The sequence below is a fragment of the Pithys albifrons genome, chromosome 3 (genome assembly GCF_047495875.1).
Source record: "Pithys albifrons albifrons isolate INPA30051 chromosome 3, PitAlb_v1, whole genome shotgun sequence".
Taxonomy (NCBI): Eukaryota; Metazoa; Chordata; class Aves; order Passeriformes; family Thamnophilidae; genus Pithys; species Pithys albifrons.
This window is the reverse complement of record NC_092460.1, coordinates 98,613,262-98,635,487: the sequence shown is the minus strand read 5'-3', so window position 1 is coordinate 98,635,487 and position 22,226 is coordinate 98,613,262. Positions and strand designations below refer to the sequence as shown.

At 44.0% G+C, this 22,226-nt stretch overlaps 1 protein-coding gene across 2 annotated transcripts in view; it reads right to left on the bottom strand.

Annotated features, from left to right (window-relative positions):
- Window positions 1–22,226, bottom strand: part of PRKCQ (protein kinase C theta) — a 60,868-nt gene that overhangs the window by 5,156 nt on the left and 33,486 nt on the right. For both annotated transcript variants that reach the window (XM_071552859.1, XM_071552860.1), the window contains 5 exons: window positions 22,031–22,206; window positions 18,692–18,865; window positions 9,337–9,428; window positions 6,252–6,314; window positions 1,838–1,976 (listed from right to left, as the gene is read on the bottom strand). In XM_071552859.1, the coding sequence (XP_071408960.1) occupies window positions 1,838–1,976; window positions 6,252–6,314; window positions 9,337–9,428; window positions 18,692–18,865; window positions 22,031–22,206 (644 nt within the window). The remainder of the gene's footprint in view (window positions 1–1,837; window positions 1,977–6,251; window positions 6,315–9,336; window positions 9,429–18,691; window positions 18,866–22,030; window positions 22,207–22,226) is intronic.

Genomic DNA, 22,226 nt, shown 5'->3' with positions numbered 1-22,226 from the left:
GAAGGGATGACTTGTCTCCTGGGATGCTTGTGCTACTACAACACTATAAAGTGCCATCTAATGCTTCATTTTAAGAGGAATTTTCTCACATTAGATGAGAATTATCCCCCTCTGATGTACTTGTGCCATCTTACAAAGCAGGACTTCAGTGTCAGAACTAAATCCAATCTGGTATAGAATGTTTATGACTAACACATCTGTCTCCAAAGGAGAAGATGCAAAAAGGACAAAAAGAAGATTTGAATATACAGTGTGATATATATAATGAGTTTCACTCAGAGCCAAAAAAAAAAAGAAACAGCAAGACTCCCTAATATATTTCTTCTGAATCACCTACAAACAAAATCATCCCAACCTTTTCTTCTGAAAAGACACCTTATTTTTACAAGGCTTTACCTTTGAAAGGATGAAATGTCTGGAAATTGAAATTAAATGTTTTATAGCAAAAGATATATTAGCTTGGAAATTATAAACCCAGCAATTTCATTTCAGGTTGTCTTTTTTTTTTTTTTGGTCAGCTATTTCTTGAAATAAAAAAAAATTTGTTTGTCTACTGACCCAAAGCTCCCTTATTCACATGGCTGTGGCCAAGGTGCTGGGGCTGTAACAAATTACAGTGGTAGCAGCTGCAGTGAAATACTGACAAAGGGTCCAGCACTCCTGCCTCTGGCAGGAGAGATGATCCATAAACTCTGGCAGTGCTTTCAATTTAGAGGTAAAATGTTTTATATGCACTCATTGAATCTCTAAAGTAAATGATGAGGCAGAAATAAAACTCTGAGCTATTTTATTTTTGCTTTTCTATAAAGAAAAAACACAGATAATGGACAATCAACACTTGGCTTTTTTATTTATTTTTTTTTAGGATAGAAAACTAGCTCTTTTTTATCTTAAATAAAAGCATATTGAAATGGAATAAAATCCCATGGCAGCTTGATTGCAGAGCACACTTACACCTGCTCTTAGGCAACAGAAATCCAATTGATTTGAAGAGACCCTTGAGTGGTGTAACCTGGGCCAGACTGGAGCCCTTAGTGCACAGTAAAGGATCAATGAATTATAGCAGAGTGAAAAAAAAACCACCAAAGTCTTGGAAAGCTGTTTGCAAAGTACCAAAATCCATCATGAAAACACTAAAATTACGAAATGGGATCTTGAAAGGCAAATAAATGGATTTCAGACCAATGTCTGACACGAGGCATGGATGACTTGTAGGTTTTTCTCTAAGCTGGAAAATGTCTTCTTTGGTACCAATTTTGCCACCTAATTAGTCAAAGACTCTCCATAGTAAGGTCTATTATTGTGTGAAACCACCAGGTTAAGGGTCCTTTCTCTTTTCTAGAGGCATCTAGTTCAAAATACCTAAATTAAAATAACAACAACAAACCCAAAACAAACAAAAAAAACAAAACAAAAAAACAACCAACCAAAAAAAAAAAATCCCACCAGGTTTCTCTCTGGTTAAAAATTAAAGAAATGAGGGAAAGGGCACAATCAGCATTCCTCGTACTGTTTCTGTCCCTGAATTGCAGGACCTACATCTTGGAGCTTCTCCTGCCATGGCCCAAACTGAATTTCCATCAAGCATTCTGTTTCTTGGTTTAAACCAAGTACCACTTGTTTCCCAGCCCCATTTATACAAAAAAAAGAATTCATCACAAAAATATGCAATTCCAGACAGGAACGCAGACTCTGGGTCAAAGTGAAATCCAGTTTCTAGTCTGGAACTGCTCAAAACCAGGTTGTTGCTCTTTGCAGCCTCCACCACTGACCAATGTCCTAAGACATGTTCTCTGTCCCACAGCAGCTCGATGACCTCCCTGCACGTCACACCTACCTCAGGAGCAATATAGTCAGGAGTCCCACAGAAAGTACTTGTCTTTGCATCTCCAAACATGTTCTCCTTGCACATCCCAAAGTCAGCGATTTTGATGTGCCCTTCATTGTCCAGGAGGACGTTGTCCAGCTTCAAGTCCCTGTAGAGGCAGATAAGAAAGACCCTTCTTTAAAGGTTCCAGAGACACATAAGCCATTGCAGTTATTTTAGCCTACAAAGGAAGGCTGAGGGATGAATAAAGAGCTGCTCTTTTGGACTTCAGTGTCCCTCTTCCTATTTTCTCTTGTCCCAGCACTGATTTAGAAAAGACATAGAATCATGGAATCATAGACTAGTTTGACTTGGATGGGAGCTTAAAGATCATCTTGTTCTACCCCTTTGTCATGGGCAGGGACACCTTTCTCTAGACCAGGTTGCTCCAAGCTCCATCTAACCTGGCCTTGAACACTTCCAGGGATCACATCACTCAGGACATCTTCTAAAAGCTGCCTCCTTCAAGGATGCAGAATGGTGAGGCTAAGAAGGGCTTTGTGCCAGTTGGTGCTTCTGCCCTAACACAGCCTGGAAAAGGAGAGCAAGAAGTGAGCAGATAATTCTCATTTTCTTCTCTGGGAGTCTCAATATTCTCTCTGAAGCTGCTGCCAGATCTCCCTCCTAGTGCAGGCTCCACAAATGTTGGAAGTGGTAAGGACACACAAGCTCTGCATCTCTTGCAGAGGGTCAGAATAACGCCAAACATGAGCAGAACATCCACCACCTTTTCACTGCTGGGCTGCACCATCTGAACCCCAGGGATTCACAAAGCCCTTCACACACAGCTGCCAGGCTGCTGCCAGAGGTATCAGGCTCTGAGCTACTCTGGGAAGCAGAGTCCAGGGAGAGGAAGAAAACAGAAATGCACAGAGAAGGAAACAAAAGCAAGTGAGTTGATGAACCATGACCATTGATGGAGAACAATGAGGTCCTCACACGAGGACAAACTCTGAAAGGAGAGAAAAGCTGGTAAAGAAGGAAAGAGAAAGACAGAAAGAAGGGAAGGCTGGCATGGCTTCTATGTTAATTTTTTATATCTTACCTAAAAGTTTTGCTTTTCATTGAGTTTATGACCTGGGGAGATGTTTGGGTCATTGATGCTGCACTTAACCAGGGCTGTAGGGAGGGTTTGGGTCGCTTAGCCTGTGAGTGCACACATTCCTGCACAGCCTGTCTTGTGCTATCAATCACTGCTCCTTCTCAGGCTCCCAAAGCACCCAGACACATTTGCTTGTACTCATAACTGAGGATATAATTGTTCTTTTTTGATCTCTGCTAATTCACAGCCTGCACATATTTGGGCCAATAGGTCAAATTGGATGGAGTCTGATCTAGTGGGTGGCATTCCTGCTTATGACAAGAGGATTGGAACTAGGTGATCTTTAAGGTCCCTTCCAACCCAAACCACTCTGTGAATCTGTGATTCTTTGATTTTCCACAGCTGAGGCAAGAGTCCTAACGAGGTTCTGTACAGCCATCCTCCTGGTGACAACTGTCTTACAATGTGGGTTTTTTTTCAGAAATGGCTTTGGATCCCTCCAAGAAGGTAATTTCTAATGCATGATGTTCCTGGGATGATGGCTGGCAATTGCAGGAAAGATGAGTGTTCAGCCTTTCTCTGTCAAAAAGCTCCTTGTTTTGCTTTGTCCATGTCCCAATCAGGGTGGGGATTGTCCAAGTGTTTACACACTAAATTGTCATCATGGGGCAATTGTTCATTGCTGCTCAAATATGGCCCAAGACAAAATGGGAGCCATCAATCAAAGAGAAATACAGAGACAACCGAGACATTTGCCTTCCAAGTGGCAGACACTCACGTTGTCACAATTTCCAGCTGGAATGACTTATTTTAGTTACAGCACCGAGATCAATCTGGGGCTGCCAGCACTGCTTTTATTTATCTGGTAGATTGAAGCAAAACAAAAAACCCATCACCTACAGCTCGCTTCCATTATTTTGATGAGTCTCAAACTCATTGGCTCCAGGGACTGGAGTTTCTGCCAAAAACACTTCAGCTCATTCATTAAAATTTAAGCCAACATTTCCAAACGTGGGTGCATGAGACAGAACAGCTGGATTCATTATTCTTACGACATTGCAAGTGGTGTAGTTTCAAAAATGATTTCTATTCACTTTCCTAAGTGCTTAGTTTGCTCTGACAGAGATACTGATGACTGTGAGTTCTCAACTGACCTCACTGTCATTGTCTTCAGTGAAAAAAGGGAAAAGGAGTAGAATTGGTTAAACCTTTTCTCTCAAAGCTTGACACCCAAAGCAATATTACACTATCTCCTGGGAATAAGGTATTTCTTCCTATCCCCATACTCCCCAATGCCCAGATATCCCAATTTTCTCACATTTCCCAAGGCTCCAGACTCTTAACACCCTTCTCCTTTCATGAGGAAATAGGTCCCAAGCCCTGGCACAGCACCAGTGTAGTGATTTCAAATAAACATGGGAATTATAAATAAAATGTCAGCATTAACTGTCCTGCCACAAGCTCACCATGCCCGGCAGATATTTTTAAATCAGCTTTTTCTGAGAAGATTGAGTAAAAATGACACAAATGGCAAAGTGCTTTGGGCATAATTAGAGCCAGAAACTTGCTGAGACCCCTGGGATCATCTCAACTTAGTGCCACTGGTATTGATCTGATGTTTATGCAATCACCATCATCGGTCAATAGAGACTATAAATGGCTCCCACATGAGTACTAATAAGAATCAAAGCTCGTGTTTTAAAGGGGGAATGGATTGTAAACAAGCCACTCACTCTCAGCATTTGTTCTAATGTTCACACTACATGACAAACATTGAAATAAGCTCATTTTGGGTTCAGCAAACATCACTGATGTAGCAGTGAGCTTTCCCACTTGTTTGTGACGAGCTATTTGTTTCCTGCTTTCACAAAAGGCTGCAATGTACTAACTGAATTTTGCCATGGAGATGAGCTTGACTAGAGCTCCACAGAAATTCAGTTCCTCCTTTTGGCCATGGGAAATAAGGCTGTGGCCTGATTTCTGTTAGAAATGGGCACTTCTCTTACACACTGTGACACAGGTTTGACAAACCCAAAAATGCCCACTCTCCTCTGCTTACTACAAGAGCTTGACAGCCAACTCAGACTCATGATGACTCATGACTTTGGCCACAACAACCCCCAGCAGCGCTACAGGCTGGGCACAGAGTGGCTGGAGAACAGCCAGGCAGAAAGGGACTGGGGGGACTGAGGGACAGGAAGATCAACAGGAGCCAACAGTGTGCCCAGGTGGCCAAGAAGGCCAATGGGATCCTGTCCTGTATTGAAAATAGCGTGGCCAGCAGGCCCAGGGCAGTGATCCTTCCCCTGGACTCTGCCTTGGGGAGGCCACACCTTGAGTGTTGTGTTCAGTTCTGGGCCCCTCCGTTCAGAAAGGATATTGAGGTGCTGGAGCGAGTCCAGAGAAGAGCAACAAGGCTGGTGAAGGGACTGGAGCACAAGTGCTGTGGGGAGAGGCTGAGGGAGCTGGGGGTGTTTAGCCTGGAGAAGAGGAGGCTCAGAGGTGACCTCAGCACTGTCTAGAACTCCCTGAAGGGAAGTTCTGGCCAGGTGGGGGTTGGTCTCTTCTCCCAGGCACTCAGCAATAGGACAAGGGGGCACAGGCTCAAGCTCTGCCAGGGGAAATTGAAGTTGGATATCAGAAAAAAATCCTTTGCAGAGAGAGTGCTCAGGCATTGGAATGGGCTGCCCAGAGAGGTGGTGGATTCACCATCCCTAGAGATTTTTAAATGCAGATTGGACGTGGCACTGAGTGCCATGATCTGGTAAAGGGACTGGAGTTGGACCAAGGGTTGGACTCGATGATCTTGGAGGTCTTTTCCAACCCAATCGATTCTATGATTCCATGATGATGGCAGGTGAGATGAGTCCCATCTCCCCATGGAACTGTGCACAGCACACCCGTTAATAAATTATGATATATCACTGTCTCTCTGCTGTTGTTACTTGAGCTGAGCTTGTCACCACTGTCTCAGGGTATTCAGCATGGCAGATATACCAAATTTCTCGTGTCTAATTTGACCTTATATACCTTGATATGCTGAAAGCTTAAATAGAGTGCCTGTACTGGCTGCTGTATGAATGACTGTGTAAATGTATCCCAGGGCTTGTTTTCATGTTAATTGAAACATGGCTGGATTCTTAAAAAGGGCTTAAAAATGTCTTTTAACACCATCTCTTCAAAACAAAACACCCAGACTCTGTAAAAGGGAAATCTGCACAGAAAAGCAATGCCAGTAAGTACATGAAGAAACAGTCTCTCTGTTACCATTGGTGTTTGCAAGGAAAGCAGAAAAGGTTTACCATGTTAGCATATTATTTACACACCAAAGAGTAAAATTACCTGTATATTATGCCCTTGGAATGGAGGAACTGGAGCCCACAAATTATTTCAGCAGCATAAAACCTGAGTGAGAGAAGGTACAAGTTAGAACAGAGTCTTTCCAAAGGCATTTTCAGCTAGATCCCCAAAAAGATGGAAACTTTGTCTCCACCAGAGCCAAAATTTCATTTGGTTCCCAGAAGGTTTAGAGTGTCTCCAGAAGGCTTGGGGTGACTGTTTTACTGATGGATGATGTGAAATTCCCAGGAGTGTCCCACACAGCTGGCAGCCCAATTCCCAGTGAAACCACGTCGTGAAATGGTAGGGATTTGGAGCCTACTTATCTTCAGGGATTTGGAAGCCACACTGCATTGCTAGATGAATTTTTCTCTAAGTAACTGATTCCGAGGATGGTTTCTTCAGTGCCAAAGGATGTCTCCAAATCAGCTGTGGAGCAAAACACTACCAGCCACCCATCTCCTACTGCCCACTCTGCCTTGCCTCAAAATAGGATGCCCGGAACAAGAAATGCAGACTGTGCCTGTACCTCTCCCTTACTTACATATTTGAAGCAAATCAATGAATTACAGTGATCACAGAATGATGCAACAGTTTAGATTGGAAGGGACCTTAAAGCCCATCCAGTTCCAATCCCCTGCCATGGGCAGGGACACCTTCCACCAGACCAGGTTGCTCCAAGCACCATCCACCCTTGCCTTGAACACTTCCAGGGATGGGGCAGCCACAGCTTCTCTGGGCAACCTGTGCCAGGGCCTTCCCACCCTCACAGTAAAGAATTTTTTCCTAATATCTAATCTAAAGCCACCTTCTCTCAGTTTGAAGTCATTCCTCCTTTTTGTATCGCTGCATGCCACACCAGACTGCAAACTGCAAATTACAGTGAATGCCTCAGACCTCAGAAGAGCATCTATGATTTGCCACAATCAGTAGCTGCTGCAAAAACATTGGACTGGTGCCAGCAATGGGACAGAGGGGTGGGCATCTGGGATGGGCAGCATGGACTGGTGCCAGCAATGGGACAGAGGGGTGGGCATGTGGGATGGGCAGCACAGACACTCCTTGGCTTGTCAAATTGCCCTCTTCACTGCTCAGATTTATGTCTTGCTTTTCATTGACTCACAGAATCTTTTAGGTTGGAAAAAAACTCAGATTATCAAGTCCAACCATTCCTCCAGCACTGCCAAGGCCATCACTAAACCATGTCCCCAAGTGCCACATCCTCATGTCTTTTGAATTCTTACAGGGATGGTGATTCCACCATTTCCCTGGGCAGCCTGTTCCAATGGCTGACCAGCCTTTCAGTGAAGAAATTTTTCCTAATTTTGAAAGCTTATATGAACTAGCAGCTTGGTGGCCTTTCTCAGTGGTTTTTTTGAGTTTGAGGTCTTTGTTCTCAACACATTTTACCCAAAGGACACCACCACATCCTGTTGCAATGAGGCAGCATCAGTGTGAAGAATAGAAGTGCCCTCCCAGAAAGGAAAGTAACCAGAGGATTATATGCCCCCTCAATGTGGCACAGCTCTGCTTCCTCAGTCTCCAATGCATTGGTCCTTAACTCTGAACATTCAAATACTTTAGAAAAAAAAATCATCAAACACTGATTTAAATGACAGGTTTTTAAAAATAAATTATTAAATAAAAATTAATCCCTACAGTGGTTTCAATATTGACTTTCAAAATACCTTTTGCTTGCAGAAGGATTAAAGGCACATTTCATTTATTTTAATTCTTCTATTTACTTTAATCAAAACGAAATAAATTTTTAATTCTTTGTTGGTGTATTAATTTTTTGTTTAAATTTACCTTTTGTACTTCCAATAGGTTTTATCTCTTTCTTCCCACCCCCTCAAACTTTAAAGGGAAAAAGGGAAAATCCCATTACTTCCAGCAAATAGCAGCTTCACCTCTGATCACTGGACTGGGAACCTCAACTTAAGCAGGTCCTGCAGCTTGGCTACAGGTCACCCAGTGTTGTAAAGAACAAGATATTTGGTTCCACAGATGGATGAAAATGCATTTCTTGGATTTCTTTGATGGTGGTAAATCTGGGATGGAGGTTGGGTCCACGATGTCATTATTGGGGCCTCTGATTATGGGCTGAGCAAGAACTCAAGGAGTGCAACAGAGAGATCCCCAGGGCTGCTGTGATTCACAGCAAAGAGTTGTAGGTTGCCTTAAAATGACCCTCATCGAGGGGAAATGTAAATAAACCCCTGAGATTAGTTCAGTTGGTGAGAAAATGGTGCTAATAACATCAACATTGTGGGTTTGATCCTCATATGGTAATTCACTCAAGAGCTGGACATCATGATCCTTGTGGGTCCCCTCCAACTCACAATGTCCTCTGGTTCTCATTCTGAAGATCTGAGGCAGATCTGGGGCTGTTTACAGACAGTGGAGGTACCTCCAGAGGTGAGGTCACAGTTGAATTGAGTGGTTCCTCTGGAGCCCTGCTCTGTTTGAGGGACTGAAGCCCTGGGAAGGGGATTAATCCATCAAGAATGGCCTAAGGGACACCTTCTCTCCAGCTCTGAACAAACATGTGGGACTGTGCTGAAGTTAGTGCAAAATACAGGAGCCAGGTCACAGGCTGGAAGGACATTCCTGGTTTGCAGGCTAGAGGATAAACCTGTGGGCAGATACAAAGCTGATGAGGGTGTAGCAGCAACTGCAATGCTTCTAGATGGGGAAAAGCTTCCCTGGTTGACCAAGAATGTAAAGCAAGGTCATGTCTGACTGTGTGGATGAGCTCTAAAAGCCTTCTGTGGGAGGGGAAAGAGGACAGGGAGAGAAAGGGACTTGCTCCAAATCCTTCACTGAGGTGGGGGAAGGACCTGCATGTCTATTTTGTTCATTTTGGAGAGAGCTGGGATAGAGATTCTGCTTTCAGCACAAACATTATCCCCACCTTGCAGCTGGGTAAGGTGAAGAGACGTCAAATGATTTGCCCAAGGTTTCCTCTACAGGACAATAACAGAGCTGGGGATAAAATCAAGTTCCCAGTTGTCTGTTGCTGCTGCCTTTGCTTCTCTCCCGTGTGCACCCTGCAAGCCCAAAGGCAATAATAATAACAATATCTTACGTTGCTCTGGGAAGGTCAAACTTATGGCAACTCTGGATATGGAACATGAGGTCTCCTCCATTGAGGTATTCCATCACAAAAAAGAGGTTTTCCTAGAGAATGAGGCAAAATAAGAATAAATAAATGTGGGGGGAAATGTAAAGTAAAAGTGTAAAAGAATCCCAAACAAAAAAACCATTCAGAAAGCACTCAAGAACAGGAAGGAAAAGATTACTGTGAGAGTTTTGGAAAGAAAGCAGTTTCTTTTTTAGATTTCTCATTTCTCCTCTTTGTTTCCTAAGCCCATACTCACCCCCTCTGCTCTGATAAGTACAAACACCATTAGCAAACATTGCAAATCCATTTAACAACCACCTGGGGCTGTTAATTTTTACCAGCAGACTTCCAAGCTCACTAGAAGGCAGTGAGCAACTCTACAGTGCCTGTATAACAGAAGGACAGATGGACAAGTGGAAGAGGTAAAAGTCAATCCCAGGTCTCCTCTGGTCCCACTCTCAGAGCATTATCCATCCAGTGGAGTGATCTCCAGCTGTTGTCACCTGAATTCCTGCATATCTTCTGTGGATGCACATGGGTCTGACTTTTCCAGGTTCTCAGAGACACTGGCCAGATGCAGCAATCAGTTTTAAGCACATGCTTGATTTTAAGCCTGAAAGCTGCTCTATTAAACAGGGCAAGATGTAATTTGCTGGTGGGAAGATTCATGAATTAATCCTATTTTTGCATCCCACTGAGTGCCTGCATGTCAGTCCTTGTCCCCAGTTGCATTCAACCATCAGCTGTTTGACCAGGGCAGTAGAAAATCCTCCTCCTGCTACATAGAAATAATGGAATTGAATATTGGATAGTGAGCAGAACTGGTCACCCAGGATCCCTTTTCAATCCTTGATGGAGAATCATAGTGTTATAGAATGGTTTGGGTTGAAAGAGACCTCAAATGTCATCCAGTTCCAACCCTCCTGCCATGGGCAGGGACACTTTCCACTTGACCAGGTTGTTCATACACATGATATTGATCCTCTCACTGCTTCACCAGCCAAAACTTCACCACCAGACCCCTGCAGAAGGTGGAAGCTGGTTCAGACCAATCCCTTCCTCACTGAATTGTACCTACAAAGCAGGAGGGGCACCATTTCCTGGTGGAAGAATAACCCTGCACTGAGTTATGTCCCCAGTTCAAACTTCTGTTTTTGTAATCTCACCTTTTGTGCATACAGGAATAAAATAAAATGGATGTAGTATTTTTTTTCCTCAAAAGCCTCTCTCTGTTCTGTATACACCTGCAGTCAGTCATCTCTAGGCTATGCTATGAAGTTTATTAATATCTTCCCTGTGTTGCCTATTGCCCATCACATTTTTTTCTGGGTAGAAGGGAAATAGAGTTCTTTTCACTTACATTTTTAACAGTTGAAGATTTTTATCCATAAGATTTAATATAAGTATCTCTGGCAGCAAGCCAAGAGCTGGCTATTTTAAAAAACCACAGCAGTGCTTGTTGCTTTCAAACAACAGCTGTCTGCTCTAATTTGTGCAATTTCTTTAGCCAGATCCTTTTAATTACAGCACTCTTATTTAAATGGATGTCTCACTGGAAGCCACACCTGTCATCCAACAAGCACAAGGCTAAATGTGGCCTCCTGGGGAAAGAATTTTGTCACTAAACCAAATGGGTGCAGATTTTCACTTTGAAGGTCTTGTATCCGTAGAGAGCTGCACACGTAAATCAGTTTAAGCAAGGAAGGGAACCAAATGGAGATGGGCACTGGAGTGAAGAAATGCATAAATCTTGGAAACAATGTGAGCTCAGGAGCCCATTCAGGAAAATACTGAACAGATGCTCTTTGTGAAGTCACACAGGGAGGTGATGAGGGTTAGCCACCAATAGCAGCCACATATGTCACACTGGGACAGAAGAAACCTGATGGGTCCTCAAATGGACCAGATCCAGCTTCAGTGGGACTTCAGACTGGGAAGGAGAAACCCCCTGAGTTTCCCTGGAAAGTCCACCAATTTTGGCTACGCCTTGTCATACATTTTTAAGTGTAACTTGAAGCCCAAGTTTCTTCAGCAAAACAAACCATTATGCTCTGCTTGCTCATGGATTTGAGCAACCATCTGATGTACCTATTTAACTGAACTCGGGACTCTAACTTGAAACTGGGGACTTGGTCACCATCCTTCTGCCATCTGAGGAAAGAAAAGGTGGACAACCTCCCAGATTAATTTATATCCAAATATATGAACTCTGTTGCTCAACTGCCTTAAGCTATGAAGCTGAAGACAACAGACTTAAGGGTGATTAGTACTGAGTTCTTGGTCTACAAGGTGATACAGAATGGTACATAAACACTATTAAAAAGAGAGATGGCATCACTCTGGCTTTTCTCCTCTGGGGCTTGGAAGTTCCCCTTGCTTCTTGCAAAGTGTAGTTGTCTGGAATGGCTCATGGAGAAAAATTGCTTGAGACCATCCCTAAGTATATCATTATGAGTAGTCAAGGTGTGATCAAGCAGGGCCAACTGCAACAAGTTATTGGAGTCAACTTCCTGAGATCCACAGAACACATTGAAAATGGGAAGTGTCAAAACCCATACATGAAACCACTGAAAACTCAACAGTGTGTTGGAGTTAAAGAGTAAGAATGGCACAGAAGATGTGATTGCAGACAGGCTCCAAGCTACACTTCCCCTTGTGCTGGGAAAGTTGTTTGAGAGCTCCCACCTGCTACTGCCAGGCTCTGAATTCTGTCAGAACCTGGAGCAGGTGACAGGGGGTTAAGTGGATATTATCTAATTGAAAATGTCCCTGCTCACAGCAGGGGAGTTGGACTAGATGACCTCTAAAGGTCCCTTCTAACCCAAACCATTCTAAGATTCTTCGATTCTATGATTCTCAAGCAACTGGGATGGCATGACTCTGTCATGGTTTTATCCCCTGCAATGGTCCTACATGCAGATGTTAAGAAAACCAACAGGAATGTTGTTCCTCAGTGGTCAGACCTACATAGCTCTGCAGGAGGCTTGGAAAGAGTGCCCTGCCTCTCTGCCTTGCAGACAGGTGCCAGATGACTTCTCAGGGAGCACCTCCAGGCAGGAAATGCTCAAGCCAAACTTCAGGTCGTGTTTCCAGACACAGAACAGAAAAAGTCTGGTCTCATGTCAGAGCTTGGGACCATGTTTTACAACTACAGAGCTCAAGAAGGACTGTAAAGGCACTTCCTGCACTCAGGGATGGACACTGCCCCTGGGTAGTTATAGAACAATAGAAATCCTGAGTTGGAGGGGACCCACAAGGATCATCAAAGTCCAACTCCTGCCCCTGCACAAGACAACCTCAGGAATCCCACCACGTGCCCGAGTGTGTTGACCAAATGCTTCTTAAACCAGCTGACACACTCATGTGGGTGAGAACATCCATATATGTCAGGCATTCCCTACTTCCAGGCCATCTTCCAGAGGCCTTCTGCACTGCAGCACAGGGAACATGACAAACCCTTCCATGGGAGGAGGAAGAGCTGCCCCTCCAGCAGCAGAACCACACAACATGATGTACTACAACACACAGACACAGACACCGACACACACAAAATAACACAGTTCCCCAGCTGAGTCAATCCTGCCAGGTGCTGAAAGCCTTGAATACTGCAAGAATTCAGCCTCTTGCCCTGTCAATCCTGTGCCTGTGCTGAGCTGAGCTCCTCTCCACAGATCCACCTGTTCCCTCTGTCCCCCTCCAGCACATGGCAGGGATGGAGTTAAACCAACCTGATTCTGCTCTACATTCGACTGCTGTGAGAATGAATAGTCCCTATCAGAGATGCTTTCAACTTTACAAACAGTGAGTAGAAAGCAGGCAGCATTTAAATTGATCTTTTGAAGGTACATCCTTTAACAGGCTCTTAAAATCCTCAAACCAGCTGGGAGCCCTCCAGAGCACTTTTCTGCAGAGATTTTCAGATTTTGTGTCCTTTGCATCTGAAAGCACTTGCATCCACACAAATACACAATTTAACACCATTTACTGAAAAGCAAAAATTCATCTTCCCAAGGCTTGCAGGAGGATGAATATCAGAATAATTAATGCTGCAGGACAGTGTTATTTAGAGTAGTTACCCTAAGAAATGACTCCATGTGAAGAAGGTTCCAAATGAAGTGACCTAATCCTGCTGCATCCCATTGAATTGGGTTGTCCCTGGCCAAGAGCAAGGTTTGACATGATGCAATGATCTCTAAGGTCCCTTCCAACCCAGGCCATTTTATGATTCTATGATTCACTTCCTGCAGCTGATTCTTGTCTCACCTTTTCATGCAGCTCAGCTCAGCCCCGTCTGGGTTCTTATCCCTGCTTTGGATCTCTTTTATTTCATCCATAGGTGAGAGTCAAAGGCCTCTCAGCCATTTCCACCACACCACTCAGTGTGTTCCAATCCCATCACAGCACCCCATCCAGTGGAAAAGTAGGCAATGCTTTCTACTCCCATGAGGAACAGATAAGGAGGTGGCCATAGGTGTTCATCTACATTTTTAACTTAGTATTTGCACCAAATCAACCCCAGGTTTAACTTTGTTCTCTGGTTTAAAGACTTTTCTCCCCTCTCTTGTGTAATATCAGTCTATCTTCTGGAGATGGCAGCATTTCTTACAGCTGTCAAATAATTCAGTCCAGTCCCTGATCTCACTATTTATTCCTTCTTCTAATCTTTGCACTGTCAGCATTTTGAACTGCCTGTTAAACTGCTCATTTGGGATGCTTAGTGTTGTGTGCCCATCTGCTTTGTACAAAGCACATGAATATATTTATACATACATACAAAATACATATGTATAGATAACAGTGAAGACATGGCTCACAATAGCTCTTTTTGCTTGAGTTCTAGAGATCCCAGTTCCCTTTTGCACAGCTCAGAGTAGACATCACTCTGTGGTAATCCCAGCTCCTCTCAACCCTGTCTTGCAAGATAAAGTGGCTTCCCCTATCAGTATTGGGCAGAAGTTTGAAAAAAAGACCAATTTTATCAAAGTTAAAAAAAGATTTCTGTGAAGATTTGTGGGTAAAAACCCCCACCAGACCAAAAACTAAACAAAAAATACTGAAATTTGTGAAACATAAATATTTTATCAGCTGAAAAATATGTAAAAAAATAATGGTTTTATTGAAAGAAGTCAACTTTTGGGTTTTTTTTTTTGGTTTGTTTTTTGGTGGGGTTTTTTTTGGGTGGGGTTATGAACCAGAGCAGCTCCACTGCAGAGTTTTAGAAATGCTAAGCAAAGCTTTATGCATTTTGGGCTGATTTTGGTCAGGCTGGACAATAGGAAGGCAATAAGAATATGTGTATTGAATATATCAATCATCTATCACTTGAAAAAACCCTCTTGGGAGGTGCCCTCTTCTTTTCCTGGCCAATACACTCCCCCTGCTCACACCACACAGGCTGACACCACCTACAATTGGCTTGTAAAAACTTCATATATTTGATGTTATAATTAGAGCTGCTCACACCTTCCCTGGCACAACCACGTTGGAATCCCAAAGCTCTGCTGAGATGCTGCTATTTCTGCTAAACCATGTGGAAATTTTGGCCAGGATTGAATGAAACTTTGCCAGTTTTCCTGCCTGCTGGTTGCAGGAGGCAAAATCCTCAGGGCACCCCTAAACTACCCAATTCTTTCCCAACCTCCCCATCAGCTGGTTTATATATGGGCAACCAGCTTTGAATCACATTTTTCCAAGCCCCAAATTCTCAAAATACTAGGAGGATGGACAGATGTTTCCAAGCTGATGTATCCCCTCAAAAAGCCAGGAGGATGGAGATCTATGAAACTTGTAACTTCAGGACTGTGTCTTCCAAATGGCTGCACACCAAGGCTTGGGATGGTTTGTAAATGGGAAGAGGGTGGTTTATACAAGGGAAAAATCACTACGATGTCCTGTGCCAACCCACACACTCTGATCCAGGTCAGGGAGCTCAGCCCTGACCCTCAAGAGCAAGCCAGAGAGAGGAGAAAACTGACATTGCACTTGGAAAAATTGTGCAGGAATTGCAGTATCCCCTGAGGAGGCATTTTAAAGAGAAATCTGAAAATACTCATAGAAAACACTTCAGAGCCTAAGAATTTTTAAATTAGGACCACACTCCCTATTTACAATCCATTTCTAATTCCTGCCAATGTAAGAGATTTCAAAGTTAGTGCTAAGCATGTGGAAGAAACAGAGCCTGTGAAAATGGCTCATCACAAGGACTTTGAAATATATAATATCTCAGTAAAGGAGACAATAAAAGTTTCTGTAATATTTGCTTTTAAATTGGAATAAAGATTACTTCTGTTTTGGGTTGAGATGGTCTTCTCTGTTGCTATTTTGTGCTGCAAGTCAAAATGCCTCAAGATTTAATTTGCATTTAGGTAAGGGGTGTTAGTAAAACTTGGTCAATGAAGTGAAGAAACAGCTAGAAATAGAAGTGACTTTCAAAAAGGGAAAGCCTATTTTTATTGCAGAACATCAGTGAGAAGCAAAAAAGAAAAATACAATATAAGCACTGGGATGCCAGTCAATGCTTTGGCATCATTAATTTTGGGATTTCAAAGAATTTTAAACATGTTTTTCCTCCTCTTTAACATAACAGTATCCTTTTAAATCTAACACAACAGAGTATCTCCCTGAGCTTATTGTTGAAATTGAGACCATATAATTATGTCAGCTGAATATCTGGGTACAAAGATGACTGCAGTAAAATAAACCAGTCAAATTCAAAAAGAGATTGGAAAAAAAAAAAAAGAAGAAAACACCACCCTGGGCTTGCATTTGTTCTCATGTAGCAAAATAAGACAAGGATTCTGAGTTTTGAAAGCACTGGTAATTCAGCCTCTGCAGGAATAAAGAGAAGCATTAGGCCCCCACTAAAACCTGTCTGAAGGGTTGTCAAGCTTTATATATTTGAGCATTTACTGATGACCTGGGTTGAGGTGAGGAAGAAACTCAGCCCAGAGCTCAGAGAACTGTCAACAGATTACAGGATTTTTTTTTCCCTCTGGAGACATGTGGACTCCCAAGGTCCTTGTTTCAATGCAGGATTATTCTGGTTTTACTGTCCTTTGCAGAGGGCCTCAGTACCCGAAGCAGCTCAGGTAAGCCAAAGCATTAAGGATTCAGAAATACAACACGTGTTTCTGTTTGAAACTACTTCTCTATCCAGTGAAACCTTAAAAACAAAACCTATTTTTTTTCCAATTAAAAAGTCATGTTTTCAATATAAAAGTCCAGACAGGGACTCTATAGTCTGGACAGCAGTGCCCTGGCTTCTGTTCATGGCAGAGGAGTTAGAACTGGATGATTTTTAAAGCCCCTTCCAAACCAAACCATTTTGTGATTGCCACAAAAGATATTCTGAGCAAGCCATGCTGTTGTTTGGGCCATGAAAGCCCAACCAGGGCTTGTCCCAGCTCTCCTGCTCTGAGTGACTCCCACACATTGAGAAATTGCTGCTTGGCTTGCAAAGGTCAGAGGAGAAAAGAATGAACTAAAAATCAATTACAGCCCAGAGCAGCTTTGGCCTGGGCTGCCACATTGCAGCTTCTCTATCTGTGACCTCAAGGGCAAGATGGAGAGATTGCATAACCTTGGAAAGGAGTAAGGACCTGGCATGAGATGGATGGAGGTTCTACAGGGCAGGAGGGCAATAATGCAGTGCTGCCCACTAGACAGTGTAGGAAAAGATAATTTGTTTTTTTGAACCTGGAACCCACAATTTTTTCAGGCATTCATTGTTTTTCCATCCTGCAGGTTTTCCTTGCCTCAGCCATGGCTGGAAGCACCCTCTTAAATGGTCAGTAAATCCCACCTGGCTCCTGGCACGACTCCATTTGGTCTCTTATCTTTTTGCTGTGGACTCATGAGGAAAGTGGACTCTTCCATGAATGCACTACCTGAAATCAGAGCTGCAGACTATCTCTGCTATACCCATCCTGAACTTGACCTCCAGCTTTCAGACCAGGGTTAGACCAGACTGGAGCACAGACAAGGTTCAGGTGCTGCATGCCAGTCAGATCCTGGCATCAGCCATCATCCCTCTGGACATACAGGCAGCACGAGCAGCATTCCCTGGAGTAAAAGCTCCCTCATGGCGCTGTGACGGTTGTCAACATTTTATCTCTTCAATTAAATCTTGATTTTCTTTGCTTTTGGAGTTGTGTCATTAATGTTTTTCTCTGAAATCTAGCTCCTCCAAATAGGGAATTAACTCCTTTCCTTGCCAGGCAAGGATCTATTCCCAGGCCACACCATCCTGTCACTCCCAAAGGGGTTAAACATGAATGCCTGGGCTCAACATCACATCCCCTACAGCAGTTTCTAGACATTCCCTGTTATAAATTTAATCTGTCTTTAAACAGGTGTCACATTGCACAGATGACTGGGATGTACCACAGAGGTTATATTTGTTTCTCCTGAGCCTGCAAAAGCAGTGGGAGTCTTGCTGAGCAGGTCCTAATCTCAGACTGAGCAGTAGTTTGTGCCACTAAATCCTGGGGCTGAGAAGGGACCTGGAGCATCCTAACAAAACTCTGGAAAAACTGCCATGAGACAGGGATGCTGCTCTGAATTTGAGCTAAGAGATATCAACCATCTCTCAGGAATGCTTTGAGTAGGTTGGACAGACAAGACAACCTCTCAAAATTCCATCAATTCTCTCTATGCTTTGTGTATGCCTTGGTATTAAAGTGATTGGTTGTGGCTGCAGGAAAAGCTCTGGAAAGCTCATCAGTAGGTGGTTTGTTGGCATGTAGGGCCATGAAAATATATACATTTCTTAAATGTCACTTGAGTTTGGGTTTGGAGGCCTAAGATACTTCACAGTGCCCCTCTGAACTGCAGTATCATCACCAGTGTCTGATGCAGTTCAACAGTAACTGGGGGCAAAGTAGTGAATGGCAGCTTTTTTATTGTCCATAACCAAAGTTTCTTGAGTTAGCTTTGCCCAGACTAGTAGTTGCAGCATAATTCTTCATAGTCCAAGAGGTTCAGCTGACACCAGTGTGGGCACATCTTCAGCCTGGCTGTGGATGTGGCCTTTGGACATCCTCAGCCCAGGGTACCAGGATGCAAATTTTAATAGCAGGTCTCTGCATAGCTATCTCAGTCAGTCTTGGATGCTCTATTCCGATCCCAGGTTCATATGGGGAAGGCAGATTGAATTTCTGGACCCAATTCCTAGTGCTTAACCTGAAGATCCCTTCCCTCAGCACCACTTTGTGTTCATACTATTTCCTAACATCTGTCAGAGTTAAGCCTTTCACCAAGAATCTGTGTTGCAGTAAAGCATCCTCAGTCCCTGGAGGAAGGTGACAGATCCTTGTCTTACCTTGGTCTGGAACGTACAGAAGACGTGAGTCAGGAATGGGTGTTCCCAAGCTAAGGAGAGGACTCTCTTCTCCACCATTGTACATTCAACATCATCATCCATCAGCACCACATCCTTCTTCAGGGCTTTCACAGCAAAATATTGGTCTGTGCTCTTCAGCTCAGCAAGGAACACCTAGGGTGGAAACAGCTGCTCAGCAGGAGTGATTCTCTCCTCTCAGAGCTGGCAACACAACCATGTGAAGGTGGGAGCTGAGCTCTGGGGATTTCACCGGGGTGGACCTTAAAAAAAGATGTTTAAGGCCCAATTCTGACATTCAGATCTGTAGACTTTGAGTTTATTCCCCACATCCAGAATAGTTTTATGAAGTTGAGCCCTGGGGGAGGATGAGAAGTTTTTGGTGATTACAAAAGCAGGGTCCTACAGGCCAGTGTGGACAGGACATATCAGAGAGTCACTTCTGACAACAGAAACCATCCTTATGCAAATGCTCCTGAAATACATTTCCTGTTTTCTGACTTCAAATAACAAAATAGAGTATTGCTTTGTCACTATTTGAAATGCAAATGTCCTGCACAAGATCCTCAGCAGGTGGAAACCGATGTCCACTAGTAGTTAGACTGATCTGTATCAGGTGTGGCTTTCTACACTTCCTCCCAGTTAGCAGGTCTGAGCAAACAGGTGGGGTCTTCTCTAAGAATGGGAAAACACATCCCAGTGGAGTAACAACCTCTATTCAATTTTACAGGCAGGGAAAATGAGGCATGGAGGAGCAGAGAAGGATGTTCTAGAGACCACAGAACAAAGAAGTCTCCCCTGGAAGGCAGTGCCAGTCCAGAACTTCACACTAACAGCCTGCCAACACTGTTTCCATAGACTAAATAAATATGTAAGATTCATCAAAGAGGTCTTTGAAGTTCTCTACCAGACACTATTTACTGAGTAAGCTCAGGCATGTTTCAGTCCTGACAAAAGATTTATTTACCCTTTTGGCTACTGCTGCATTTCACTTTGTAGCACCAGACAGAGAGTAGAGCCTAGAGCCTCCCTCTGTCTGTGCAGTGAATGACCAGAAATACTAACAGTGCTGATGCTGCAGGCACCCTTTTTATCCTTGTTTTTGTGCAGGGCACTGCTCTCATGGGGAAAGTGGGGAACACGCTACATTTGTGACGTGTGCCATGACTTCCAAGGGGCAGGCAGGCAATGCTCGACCTCAGGCAGAGGTTGTGGTGGGAGGCTTCCTTATGGATCTGCCCCCCAAACTCCCTGGTCCATGCACAGCTGGAGAGATCCCTCAGGCACTGAGATCTGTGCACCCTGTCCCCTCTATGGGGAAGTGAATCTTGCTCCAAGCAAATGAGGGCACCAGGAGTGACACTTACACAGGAAACTTGTGGGTGAGTTTTGTTGCAGGAAGGCATGAAATAGCCCATCCTCTGCACACCCACAAGGTGCAGAGAGACATGGCTGCTTGCAGGCTTGGAGTCCATGTTAGCACAAGGGCTAATGCCAAGTACAGAATCTGCTTCAGTGGAGGTATTCAAGACTTAACCAGACAACAACCTCATCTCATTAGATCTGTCTCAAGCAGTGGTTTGGATTAGATGACCTCCAGGGATCCATTCCTTCCAATAAAAATGTTTCTATGACCTCTGTACTGTTGAGTCCAAGTTAATCTGGGCTGTGGGTTTTGGGGTAGTCTGGCTTAGCTCCGAGATGCCTCAGCTCTGGTTCCCATGCAAACTGTAGACATGACACCTTCTAGTGGAAAGTGTCCCTGCCCATGGCAGGGGGGGTTGAAACAAGATGGTTTTTAATGTCCCTTCAAATCCAAACCATTTTATGATTTTCAAGTCAATACAGAAATATTTAACCAGTTTAAGAACTGGCTGCAGGAATTGCTTCAGATCACTTAGCAGGCAAAAAGCAGCCCTTCATTAAGGCACAGTTTCCACCACGGAAAGCTGTGGGATGTGAGGAATATGATACATAATGATACTCCTTCTCCTTACTGGCTGTGAAAATACAATAATGAGTTCCTCTAAAATTGCTTTATGTGGCTTTGTGCTGGCACTGAATAACATAAGTCCCCTTCCAGAGGATATCTGCAAGAAGGAGGAGCAATCCATAATTCATCAAGATTAATGAATCCACTGAAAACAGGTGGTTCTTGTTTCAAAAGCACAAAGTCTTGGCTGTTGCAAAATTTGCTTCATGCTGCAGCACAAACTGGAGCTGGGAAAGAGCAGTTATTGTTCCCAGCTGGGGACCTGCTGCTCAGGAGAGGAGATGGGATCCACACTCAGCTTCTCAGCTAGTGCTTCCACCTCCCTCTGAGTTTGCTCACTAAGCTGGCAGGAGCAGCTGCAGGAAGGGGGACAGCACAGAGGTCTTTCCCACCAGCTTTCTGTGGATGCACAGAACCCATTAACCTGCAGAGAAGGGGAATTTTCAGATTTCCCTGGGGCTTTCTTTTCCTGTGATGGGCAAACATGAGAAGGAACTAATGGGAAACAGAGAAGGGCAAGGAAGATCTTTGTCTTACTCAAGGAGAAGACCGAGTTCAAGATTCAGGCATGCCAGAGCAAGGATTCTTTGAAGGCTTGGAGATTATTCAGCAACAGTGTGCCCAGCAGGACCAGGGCAGTGACCTGTACTGGGCATTGCTGAGGCCCCACCTTGAATCCTGGGTGCAGTTTTGGACTCCTCACAGGAAAGACACTGAGGTGCTGGAGATTGTCCAGAGAAGGGAACAGAGCTGGGGAAGGGTCTGGAGCACTAGAAATGGCTGAGGGAGATGGGGGTGGCTCAGCCTGGAGAAAAGGAGGCTCAGGGGAACCTTCTCACTCTCTCCAACTCCCTGACAGGAGGGGGGAGCTGGGTGGAGGTTGGGCTCTGCTCCCAGGGAACAAAGGATGGGACATGAGGAAAAAGCCTCAAATTGTACTGGGGGAAGGGGGGAGGAGCGGAAGGGGGGAGAAGGAATAGGGGTGGTGGTGGTGGAGTGGTGGTTAGATTAGTTATTTGGAAAAACATCTTCATTAAAAGGTTGCTCTGGCATTGTAACAGGCTGCTCAGGACAGTGGTGGAATCACTGTCCCTGAAAGAGTTGAAAAGACACACAGATGTGGCATCTGGGGACACGGTTTAGTGGTGGGCTTGGGAATGCTGAGTTAAAGGTTGGACTTGATGTTCTTAGGGGTCTTTTTTGATCCAAATGATGGCATCTATTATTCTATGTTTTTTCCTAAGTGGCCTTCAAACTACAAGCTGTTTTGTGCCATAAAAAGCAACCTTCAAATATAAGCAGTGGTGTCTCAGTCACCAGATGCTTACCTTGCCAAAACTTCCCTTCCCCAGCATCTTGTGCAGGACAAAATCTTCAATGGTCAGTTTTAGCTGCACTTGGTGCTCTTGCTGCTCCTGGGACTGTTCTCCCAAGTCTGTCTCTATTAGAGACTCCCCCTTTGTTGTGCCCTCCACTGGAGTCTCCCAGGAGATCCCTTGTGGCTCTGCAACACACATCAAAGCA